Here is a 13,124-nt window from a genome sequence, read left to right on the forward strand (position 1 = left end):
GTACTAAGGAATTCAAGTGTCAGGCTCCCATACAAACAGGTAGCAAGTAGCACAGATTTTATATGTATTGTTAGAAGAAATATACTTAAGCTGTAAACAAATCTTAGATAAAATATCTTTGTCTTAATATTTGTTCACTGGTGAGACATTTCAGGAATATTTTAAAACAGAAATTTCTAGAACCTGATTGACACCCCAAATACTACACAAGAGTAGTTAAATTATGTTGTACCCTCCAAGAAATTCTAAATTATCTGAACTTAACTTTGTGCTTGGCAGGCAAAACACTATAAAATCTTCAAGGTGATCAGCCTGCCAAAAACCAGAAATTTTACTTTTCCAAGACTCATTACAAATGATACATTGGTATTTTATAAAATGGATTGTGGATTTTGGATCTATCTTTATTCCTTCATTCATATTCCGAAGAAATAATACTGATCACTTTTACCTATGACCTAAAAGGACATTATTTTAATGTAGCTAATTTTTTTTAGCCTCTAAAAGCATAGAAAACATTACCATTTTCTGGAAATGGTAGCAATAACATCCAGATGCTATGTGGAGAGATTATTCTGAAAGTTTATTTTATAAGAAATGAGGTTAATTTTTTATTACTGAGCATTATCTAAGAAACATCACTTTTCTCAAATAATTTTTCCTGAAAACCTAGACTAAAGAAGAGTCATCACATTGACTTAAAACAATGATACATGGCTTCAACAATTCTAAGTAATAGTAAGAAGTTAAAAAGTTAGGAAGCAACGAAGAGTCGGCTAAAGAAAGTCAGCACTTACGTGAATTCCAGTTCTTTAAAATAAAGATAATTTCTATCTGATCAGAGAATACAATTTAAATTCAATAATGACTCTTGGAAAACATAAATATACACATTTTAAAATGTTTGCATTTGTGCTTATTTTATACTATACAGCTTTTAGTAAATAAAGCATCCAAGCTTTAAATAAATGGCAACTTGCACCAATTTATTTTATATTTAGTTGCCCTCTTTGTACAAGTATTTCCTACCTCTACACGATTCTGAAATCTCACATTCACCTCAGTAAACATAGACCATAACTGTCCGTATAATCTGTCACCATGTAGGAATTTTTAAAGTATAATATTTTTAAATATTGTGGGCAAAGCTTGACTTATATTGATGTGATGTCATATAGTCATTCATTGTAATTGTTTCACTGACCTCAGTATCACAGCTGCAGTCTTCACATGTAATATTTAGTGTTGTCTTGCAAAACCTTCCTAAAAATATATTGTATTTTTCTGTGTTGACCTGTATAAGATGCATAGGTTTTTATGCTAATCACGTGTGCGTGTTTGACACGCCACATGTTAAAATACAATATGATGTTTTACCTTCCTGCATATTAAACACTGATCCTTCTATTTTTCTTTTTATCCCAGCTTATGACATGTCTATAGTGACAACTGCTCCTTAGCATTATGTTTTATATCTACTTTCTCCTTGCTTATGGCTTTTATGAACATTATTGCATATGCATTAGAGGTCCTATGCTTCTTAAGAAAAAAAAAAATCCAAGAAGGGTTTCATTTAAAATTCATTTCCTATAGGCTAATGCAAAGCAATAAGTATAAACAATAAAACAAAAATCCCTTTGGACCCTGTTTGGTTCTGCCCTGATAATGTAACTTCTGCCAAAAATGCTTTTATGTCTGGTCCACCTCATTCTTCTGAGAACACTTAATACGTTACTTCAGAGAGACTTCTCTCAGGATATAGGTATGTGTTAAATCACAACATGCTGCTTATTTCTTCCAAAGACAGTTAAAGTTTGTGATTGTTAGCTTGATTTATTGCTGTTGGTAATTAGCAAGGTCCCAGGATGGCAGAAGCCATGTCTATTTTGTTCACTAGCACAGAGGAGGCCAGAGAGAGGGCCTCAGATGCAGGGTCTCGAGGGATGGAAGAGAGTCGAGCACAGGTCCCAGGAGCTGCTCCCTGAAGGATGGGAAGCCAGAGGAGCTGGGTGTGCAGGGAGAGGGGGGAGGGCGGCTGCAGAGCAATCAGATCGCACAGAGGAGATCCTTGAGGTGAGGTCTGTGCTAGGGACAGACACACCGGGATGGCCGAAGCAAGGAGGACCGGACAAGCCCAGACTTCACAGGTCCTTTAAGCGATGGGGAGGAGATAGAATTCACTGAAAACGCAATGTCAGGATCAGCGGGCTGCTTGTGCTGTGATTTAATGGGAGATATCCAAACATAAAAATATCCAGAATGGAACTCTGCCAAGTGTATTTATGAAATAATCTAAAAGATGACCTCACTGCTGTGGAAATAGGTATTTTGAAGCTGGAGATTTTTGATATGGAGGGGCATTGGGTCTGGATTCAAATTTCCTTAATTCCCAGATTTGGTGGATCCCCCTTTTTTCTTTTCCTTTCTTTTTCTTTAATTTTTTTCTTTAATAAAGTACAGTTGATTTATAATATTAAGTTAGTTTCAGGTGGTACAACAAAGTGATTCAGTTATATGTACATACATATATATTTTTTCAGATTATTTTTCATTATGTTATTTTAAGATATTAAATATTGTTCCCTGTGTTATGCAGTAAATCTTTGTTGCTTATCTGTTTTCTGTATAGTAGTTTGTATCTGTTAATCCCATATTCCTAATGTACCCCTCCCCCACCTCCCTTTCCCCTTTGATAACCATAAATTTGTTTTCTGTGGATTGACTCCTTCTAAGTGTCTGACTTGGGCTGGTTACATTAGAACCCTAAGCCCTAGTTTCTTCTTATCTGGGATGGAGATAATAATAGTACTGAATATTTCACTGAGTAATATTAATATGATGTAAAAATTGAGATTGTACCCTTATTCCATGAATTTCAGAGCTTTTTTTGTAAATCACATTTAAGTGTGGCTATCCCTATTTTTTAAGCTCGCCATTTCTCTTTCAAAAGAGAGGAAAGAAACTGAAAACAAAGAGTACAATAGTCCAAGGTGATATATTAGTGACTTTTATAGCACTGAGAAGAATGGTCACCTTGCCTAAGAGACAGCCTGGGCTAACCAGTTTGTAGGCATTTTCCCATTTAATGGTCACGAGAACCCAGTGAGGCACATGATAATTCTGCTTCTCTTTACAAATAAGGATATGAGGCAAAGTCAATTTGTGTGATTTGCCCAAGATCACCTATCTGGACAGTGACAGAGTCAGACTTGGACCAGTAGACTCTGGAGCCCGATGTCTCACACATTAAGCTCCTCTTTGGCAAGAAAGAATACATTTAGTAATACAGTCTATACATTGAGGACCCACCAAAGTTTATTACTATGGCTGTATAGTACATTCAAAAATACTTACAGTATTCATGGTAGCCTGATTTATGAACTTTTTAAGAACAGCTTTATTGAGGTATAATTGGTATAAAATACTGCATGTATTTAATGTATACAATTTAGTGATCTTGGACATATGTGTGTATCCATGAAACCATCACCACACTCAAGGTTATAAACATGTCCATCACCTCCAAGAGTTTCCTTGTGCTCCCCACTCCTTTTTGTGTGTGGTAAAAACAGTGCAAAAATTAATATAAGAAACCAGAGCCGATAGCATTAAAATATTTTTCCATCAAAGGCTTAGTGCTACAAGCACTGACAATAGTTTCGTAATCACCTGAAACAAAACATGAAGATTAGGTACATATGTATAGAGAAAATGAATGCTTTAATAAATACACGTGAGGATTAAATATCCCTGTTTACATTTGCTTGGGAAACACTTTAGAACAGGAAATACTACTCAGGTTCAAGGGCTGAATAATTAAACGCAACTCAATTGTGTTTAGTCACATGTGAAAAAATACATAGTTAATTGGTAGGTGAGATCTCAATGTACCAGAATCCAATTACAGAGTCTTCAAAACACTAGTGAAATAAAAGTTAAAGAGACATTTTAAAAGACATTATAATTTTATGATACTGATTTATTTTGAAAAATGGCAAGGTTAAATTTAAGTTTAATATGCTGAAATAAATTTTCTGTCTTCATTTTGAAATTTCCACCAAAAGAAATATATCATTTAATAGTGAAATATATATATAAAAAAAATATATATATGTATATACACATACCCAGATATATAATACTTGGTAGGCTTCTAATTAGGAGTTTCTTTTGTTTTTTTAATATTGGTCTTGGTTTACTAATGGTCCAAGAAATTTCATCAGTTATGTTATCATTGCCCCCTGAATTATAGTAAATGAAAGGAACAGTTGCTCCAAGTCAGCATTAATTCAAATATGATTGGACATATACTAATGTTAATAAAAATAATTACAACCACAAATCTATATTATTATAATAAGTATTATAATAAGGAGTGAATTGGGTTGGCATCTCTACAGAACTCATTAAAATGTGTTTTTTTCTACAACTGAAAAATGATATGCATTTAATATTATACAGTCTTTTTTTCAGTGAATAGAAGTTTATTTTGTAACTTAATTGGTATAATGAAACCCCTTCAGTTGATTGAATAGATGATTCATAAAAGGCAGTTTATGATCTGTAACTATATAAAAGGAAATGAAAAAAGGGAGTAGTTAACGTCATGAATATAAAATGTTATCTAAAATTATTTATACCAGAAAATCTTCTTTGGTAATAAAAATGGGTAATCTTATACAACCACAGAACTTTATTAATTTTAGATTAATCTGAATGTTTCGAGCATTTGTTTTGAAGAAAATGTTCCACTTGCTAAATCCTTCATGTGGCTGTGTTGCTATATTGAATAAAGTAATGGGTGTACATACTGATAAGAAAGGTTTGCATTTACCAATTAACCTGCCTTTGCTATTTATACGTCAAACTGTTTTGAATTCCTTTTTAAAGCTTTGAAATTACTAAGACTCTGTTCAGTGCTGTCTGTGAAGCCTCTTCATTTCTAGAAAACAGTTCATCACTTCTTTAGCAGTGCTCCCTAGAGCACCTCATACATACCCTAGGAAGCTAACATTGATTTAACACATAATACAATGCTAAAAAAATTTGATTAAATAAGTGTATTTTTATATGAACATTATGTATTTTAAATTTATATGTGCTTGTCTCATCTACTGGACTATAAAATCTTTAAGGACAAAGACCATGTCTTATTCATAACATTTTATTTTTTGAACTTATCATAATATTAACCATGGTAAGAAATTAATTCCTGTATCAGTTTAAATGTTATTTTGACTGCAAGTAGCAGAAAACGCAACAATCATAGCTTAAATAAATACAGGTAATCGTTCTCACACAGCAAAGAAACCAGAGGTATGGGTTCTGTGTTTCATGTTGCAGCTCCATCCTCACATTAAGCACTTTTCATCCATCTGTTCCACTGTTTTTAACGTTACAGGGGGGCTGTTACACTTGCCTTCTTCCAGAATCATGTCTTTGTTCAGGCAGGAAGAAAGCAGAGGAAAAAGCGTTTCTCATTCTGAAGTTTTCACATTTTTCTAGATGGGAAGCTTTCCTAGCAGACTTCCCCTCACATCTCATCTGCCAGAACCAGGTCATATGCTGCTTTAAGACCAGTGAATGGTGAATTAAATGGGGGTCGTCATGGAAGATTTAGACCACTCATGATGTAGCCCCTGGGATCAGAATAGGGGCTTATCCTTCCAGAGATCAATAGCTTCTGCCTTCCACCTGAACAAATTGTGCTTTAGTTAGCACAGGAAAAGGGGACCATTGAGCAGTTAATGGACAATGTGTGTTGCAATAAATATTACCTGAAAAGAACTGGGTTTCTTAAAATGAATTATTCATGTCCTATGCTATGCCCAATTGCATCTTTGTATATTTACTTGTACTTGTTTGGCAAAATTAAATGTGAGCAATTTCTGTTTCTTTGAGGATAATTACAAATGCATAAACTCCTCTATATTTTTAGTTACATTGGGAAGAAAAATATGCAATGTTGAAAAGATGCATTGTTTTCACCAACGTTCTCTTTTAAATGTAGGTCTTGCTCTTATAATTGCAGAGGAAATTCAACTGTGATTATGTTCTCTGCCTTTCCTTAGGCCTGAAAAGATAGGTATGAATTTAGATTCCATTCATCGGTTAATTGAGGAAACGCAAATCTTCCAGATGCAGCAGTCATCAGTTAAACCACCCTGTGACCTGGTGGCACCTGAGTCGTCCCCCAGGGACAGCTGTAGTTCCTCTTTGCCCCTTTATGGGCTGCAATCCAATGCGGTTCACAACTTCCGTGCTCACTCCTGTGACACTAACGACTGGGATATCTGTGAAGAACTTCGCCTGCGGGAACTGGAGGAGGTCAAGGCCAGAGCCGCTCAGATGGAGAAGACCATGCGATGGTGGTCAGACTGCACGGCCAACTGGAGAGAAAAGTGGAGTAAAGTTCGAGCCGAAAGGAACAGCGCCAGGGAGGAAGGAAGACAGCTCAGAATAAAGTTAGAGATGACCACGAAGGAACTGAGTGCACTGAAAAAGAAGCAAAGTTTGTCACATCAAAAGGAGGCTGTGGAAACTAGAGTCGCCCAGGACCGGAAGCTTCCTAGTTTCATAGACGTGTCCTATGCACAGAGAGACACATTGCAAATTGGTTCCAAAATGTGTGAGTCCATCAGAGAGCGTTTGGGAAGAAGAGAACTTCCTACAAAGGAGAACGCAACTAGTAAGGTCAGAAAAAAGTCCAGAGAAATCCAGAGATTATGTGCATATTTGAAAGCTGTATATGGAAATGAGGGGAGGAAAAGTAGCAAAACCAGTGGAGACTGTGTGTGTTTCTTTAGGCTTCCAGAACTAAGTACCCTAGACTTGAGCGGCTTCAGCATCAGAAATTTATTTTCTCACAGTTCTAGAGGTTAGAGGTCTGAGATCAAGGTGTCAGCCGGGCTGGTCTCCACTGAGGCCTTCCTCCTTGGCCATCTCCTCCCTGTGTCTTCTCATCATCTTTTCTCTGTGTGTGTCTGTGTCCAAATTTTCTCTTCTTTTTTTGAAAAATTTATCTTTTTGAGGTATAGTTGATTTACAATGTTGTATTAATTTCTACTGTACAGCAAAGTGATTCTGTCATGCATATAAATATATTCTCTTCCATATTCTTTTTTATTATGGTTTATTAGAGGATATTGAATATAGTTCCCTGTGCTCTACAGTAGGACCTTGTTGTTTATCCATTCTATGTAAAATAGTTTGCATCTGCTCTTCTTATAAGGATACCATCACTAGGCCGACCCTATTGATCCTCATTTTAACTTAATTACCTTTTAAAGACCCTATCTCCAAATACAGTCACATTCTGAGGTGCTGGGGGTGGGGGTTCAGACTTCAACATAAAAGTTTTAGGGGAGACATAATTCAGCCCATATTACTGATAGTAGTAATATTTAGCCAGAGTTAACCCAGCATTTTTTATGTTAAAAGAAAATATTTAGAGAGATTTTTCTCCATTTACCCTAATAAGCCACTACTAATAAATTACATACATACAGTAATTTAAACAGTTCCCAAGGTTTAGGACTCTGGCCTCACAATTCACTCCTGTAAAATGGGTGCCATAGGCAAATACCTTTAGGGAATGCTTCACACTGCCCACTTTTGGAATTTCTTGGTATACTTGGAATTTTGAAATTTCAGAGAATTCTTTGCATAATACATTTTTTTAAACTTTAATCTAGCAGTTCATACACTTATCTATCGATGAACCACCCCCTGTATATATATATATTTTTTTTAATGTGGTTACTACTATTAACAACTCATGGGACATACTTCAGGAAACTTTAGGAATTCATGTTATCTCTTTAAATAGTTTATATTATTTACCCTTTATATTATTACCCCTTTCTATTTAATTCCATCTCTAAAAACATTAAAATCAATTAATATCTGGCTTTTCTATAATTCCATCTAAAAAGTTAAGCCTTTCCATGATGTATGGGATTTATGGTAGATATAACAAAGATTCCATTATAAATGAAAAATTTTAAAAGACTGCAGGGAAGCTTATTTTATTAGAATGAGGTAGAACGTTGAAAGGAAAAAAAAAGCCTGAAAAATGTAAAAGTTTGACCATATAACACTATTAGAGAATGATAAATAAATGAAAATATGAATTTGATGCTGAATCATAACATTTTATTTCCTTTCAAAAATATGTTTTCTTCATGACTTTTCTCCATTGGATTTTAAAATTCAACAGTAACTGTTTTGTATTTTTTTTTCTTTCAGGAAGAAGTTTTGATTATTGACTCATTAAAATTAAATGAGGAGATGAAACTCAATCTAGATTGTCCTGATTTATTCAAGAATGGTGGTTCTGAAAACTGTACAATGAGACCTGAATTAAGACTGCAGATAGTAAATCTGCCTCTGGAGAATGGAGTGCCTGAAATTTCAGCTTTGCAGGTGCATTTGGATGAGTTCCAAAAAATCTTCCGGAAAGAAAGAGAGTAAGTACTAATCATTGTCTTCCTTAACCAAGCCTGTCTTTCAAACTTTTTAAAATTGTTAATTCTAATAAACTGGCCATTTGATAATGTATTTTACCTATGATTAGTCATTAAGTGCTAATATTTTAAAAATGAATTTGAATTTTACACTCATTCTTTGAATTTTGAGAAGTAAATTACCACCCATTAGTTTTTGTCATTTTTAAATTCATAACCTTTTTCACATCATCTCTGGTAGATTCACCTTTCTTATGAATGTATATGGTTATTAATGTACGAGGGTGAGTCAAAAATTATCCCCACTCTGGCTTAGAATTTATTTTAATTAACTTTTAGAAAAGACAAATACATCACTTTTCAACATAATCTCCTTACTTTTCAATATACTTTGTCCATCTGTCAACAAGCTTTTGTATTCCCTCATTAATAATTCAAAAAGATACATATACCACAATGTTCATTGCAGCATTATTTACAATAGCCAGGACATGGAAGCAACCTAAATGTCCATCGACAGATGAATGGATAAAGAAGGTGTGGCACATATATACAATGGAATATAACTCAGCCATAAAAAGGAATGAAATTGAGCTATTCGTAGTGAGGTGGATGGACATAGAGTCCATCATACAGAGTCAAGTAAATCAGAAAGAGAAAAACAAATACTGTATGCTAACACATGTATATGGAATCTAGAAAAATGGTACTGATGAACCTAGTGGCAGAGTAGGAATAGAGATGCAGATGTAGAAAACGGACTTGAGGACACTGGGGAGATGGGTAGCTGGAACATAGTGAGAGAGTAGCATTGACATATACACACTACCAAATGTAAAATAGATGGCTAGTGGGAAGCTACTACAAAGCACAGGGAGATCAGCTTGATGCTTTGTGAAGACCTAAAGGGGTGGGATAGGGAGGTTGGGAGGGTGGCTCAAGAGGGAGGGGATATGGGGATATATGCATACATGTGGCTTATTCACTTTGTTGTACAGCAGAAACTGACACAATACTGTAAAGCAATTATACTCCAATAAAGATAAAAAAAAATGTTTTAGGCTGAGCTGCAAGCCACAAATGCACCACTGTCTTCACTTCTTCATCAGAAGTGAATCTTCGTCCTCGTAGGGCTGCTTTCAGGGGACCAAACAGGTGAAAGTCTGATGGAGCAAGATCAGGACTATAGGGAGGATGCTTTAGCACCACAAAATGAAGTTTTTGCAAAGTGTTGACAGTGTGGGCAGAAGTGTGCGGACGTGCATTATCATGCAAGATCACAAGGCCCTTGGATAGCAGTCCTCTGTGTTTAATCCAAAGTTTAGGCTTCAGCTCTTCAATAAGCATCTCACTGTAACAAACACTGTTGGTTGTTGAACCTTTTTCTTGATAATGTTCCAATACTGGCCCTTGAGAATCCCAAAAAACAGAATCATTTCATGTGTATGCTCAATGTTGTAATTAGCCATGGATGCAGGCGAGCGTCTGGCTCCTTCTTGATGGCTAACACTCGCGCAACCTTCCTTGAACTTCTCTGTCCATTCATGTACACTTCTTCAAGACAAAACACTTTCTCCATACTGCGCACAAAGTCTTCAGTAAATCATGGCACCAAGTACACCCTTAGACCACAAAAAATGAATCACTGCACACTGCTCTTCTTTCATGCAAATCACAAGTGGGGCATACATTTTTGCTCACACTCCAGTTACAAAGGAACTATGTAACATGTTCACACCTGCACATCAGTGACTGGGGAGACAGTAGCCTTGAATGGAAAGCGCTGATAAGACAATGTGGGCAACAGAAGTTTTAATATAACCAGAGTGCGAATAATTTTTGACTCACCCTCATACATGGTTAAAAGAGCCCATGTATTATCTAACTCTTACAACATTCGTAGATTTCAGTGAGTCAATAAAAATGAATAGATACTTAATCTTCATAATGCACAACTCACAATTTTGTGATGTATTGATTGCAGAAAAGATGCTATTTTCATTGTGGTATAGAGGAAGGACACTAGACTTGAGATTAAAATACCTGGACATTCATCTTGGTTCTGACTACCCTGAATGTATGACATTGGGTTAGCCAAGAGTGTGCTATTGTCAAGTTTGTGAAAATACGGACAGTGATGCCTGTGTTCCAATGATCTATTTTTTATAACAGAACTTCCCAAATGATGATTATTATTAAGACAGCAATCACTATGTATTCTGTTCATGAGTCTTGAGCATGGATTTGTATGCACAGCTCATCTCTTGCTACATGTGCTCCAGCTGGGATAGTTCAAAGGCTGGGGGTGACTTTAGACGGGGGGAGTGTAGAATTATCTGAAGTCTCACTCCCATTTCTGGCAGCTGATCTTTTTTCTCATCTGGGGTCTCAGTTGAAACATCTGCATGTATCCTATCTGTGTGGCCACTTGGCTTCCTCACAGTATAATGGTTTGGTTGAAAGTGAACATCTGAAGAACACAGGGAGAAATAGGTGGTATTTTTTGGCTTCAGAAGTCACATAGCAACACTTCTGCCCTCTTCACTGAATTCTTATGAGCATCAAACACAATGTCTGGGAAAGTGGCCACTAATATGAATTACTCAACATGGGGTTTTTTGCTGTTGTTGTTCCCTCATGATTACCCTAGAAAATCATTGGCATTGTGTGCAATGTATTTTAAAGTGCTTGTGTTTTTTTTAAAAATGTGGTTCCCAAATCTGAAAATAATTATTTTTCCGTCTCTTTAGTTATGACTTTTAATGGGCAGAATAAAAAAAAAAAACTGGGAGTAATGTGTATTATCACTAAGTATGAATATAATTATATATTATATAATGGTTTTAATTTCCCTGGTTTAAATGGATTGAAACAGTGATGAGTAGGCACACAAACCTTTCACCGGTATTATAAGCTCTTTATCTGCCAATCCTTTTCTGTCGGCCACAAGTCTCTCAGTAGTCCCTCTGAAATTTATTCCTACCACTAATTCTCTTTTTCAAATTCTTTGTCTGTACCTCACCATGTACACAGATTGTGATAATTTAAGTATCTGTGTAGAGAATAAATACTTATTTTTCTACCATCAAGTGTAAATTCCTAATAGAGGTGATCAACATTAGTAGAAAAGAGAATAAAATTGAATACCTGCACGCATATTAACAATTAATGTACTCTGGAACTACAGGTCTCAGTCAAGCTCTAACCTCTGGGCTTCATTTCTTGAAGGATTTTATTTTTTAGTGGCTATAGACTTCTCTCTAACCCACTCACGATGTTACTTCACCAACATAAAGTAATAAGAATAATGTGAAAATGCTCTTTCCTATATGTAAACTCCCCAAGGTACCAGTTTTAATGATACACATGTGTGTCTTTACACTCTCACTCGTACACATGTACACGTACATATATATTTGATTTCCTTGGAATAAATGAACAGTCTCCATAGTAATAAGTAAATCCTCCAATTCTCAGCAACTTTAGCAGAGAACCCATAGAATAAGTTGGAGAATAAGCCTGGAGAATAAGAGGGAAACGGGGCCTTTGATTCCATTTTGCTTTCTCACTCTCGTCTTTAAGAAGCAGTCCCATGGGTACGATGTGTCCGTGAAATAACATCAGCCTGCAATCCACATAAGGCTGGAGCAAAGCCTTTTTCCTATCAAGAGAATGTTTCCCAAGGATACAGTATATACTATTACTATAAATCTGTCTAATCTTTTAAATTCTTCCTCCTGGAATCTCAGTGAGTGGGTGGCTGGAGTTGAGAAGATGTGAATGTAATTTTTTCTGTGTTCCCAGCTAGTGGGAAACTTTTCTTGACTAGAGCACAGGAATCAACCTAGAGAACTCAGGGAATCATTTCCACCCGTGGTCACAGACGAGAACCCCCTCAACGAAAACACTAAAGTTTATCTTTTATTTGTCTTCTTAGCACTGTTCAGTTTGATGAATAATTACCCAATACCTGGAAGCTGCTCATGTACTGAGAATTTGTGTATTTCTGGTCTCAAAAAAAAAAAAAATGTTCCGAAGTAGAAAATTTGAGATGAGGGAGGGAAGACTGATCCTCGTATAGAATAGGTGTACCTAAACATTTACGAAGAGGAACTTTGGCAATATTACATCTTAAGTAAGACAGATGATGATGTAAAATATTTTGGTGTGCTCTTTTAGCATTTAGAATTAGTTCTAAAGGTAAACTGCAGATGGCACCTGAATCCCTTACAAAATGTTAGCCTTGTGTCAATTAATCTGAGCTTTAATCTCCCCTTCAATTTTATTTTCTTAATTTGTTTTCTATATAAGAAGAGCCATATGCTTCAATTGTTTTTCTTTGCTTCAGTAAATATTGTGTTTTTTTCTCAATAAAATGAGATTTTAAATCTTGGTGAGACTGCAGCAAATTGAAAATGCTCCAGTGATTAGCATGAGAAAAATCTATAGGTATGGATGTGAATATTTCTCAATTAAGACAATGAAAAAATTGCATGCAAGTCTGGTTAATATTTAATGTAATATTGTTAAAGAATAGAAAATAAAGAAAAAATAGTGAAGATCTACTTTACTTATTTATTCACTGTCACTAATGGGATATACAGTAAACCTTTGCCATTTTTAAAAGTAATTTGTGGCTTTTATTTATTTACTATTTTA

General features: G+C 35.4%; 1 protein-coding gene across 1 annotated transcript in view; it reads left to right on the plus strand.

Moving 5' to 3' along the window:
* CCDC102B (coiled-coil domain containing 102B) overlaps positions 1–13,124 on the plus strand; it is a 251,247-nt gene that overhangs the window by 35,500 nt on the left and 202,623 nt on the right. Inside the window, exons 2-3 of the mRNA XM_057700148.1 lie at positions 6,011–6,693; positions 8,248–8,468. Coding sequence (XP_057556131.1) covers positions 6,088–6,693; positions 8,248–8,468 — 827 coding nt within the window. The 5' untranslated portion in view covers positions 6,011–6,087. The remainder of the gene's footprint in view (positions 1–6,010; positions 6,694–8,247; positions 8,469–13,124) is intronic.

This window comes from Hippopotamus amphibius, chromosome 11, assembly GCF_030028045.1.
Source record: "Hippopotamus amphibius kiboko isolate mHipAmp2 chromosome 11, mHipAmp2.hap2, whole genome shotgun sequence".
In the NCBI taxonomy this organism is placed as follows: domain Eukaryota; kingdom Metazoa; phylum Chordata; class Mammalia; order Artiodactyla; family Hippopotamidae; genus Hippopotamus; species Hippopotamus amphibius.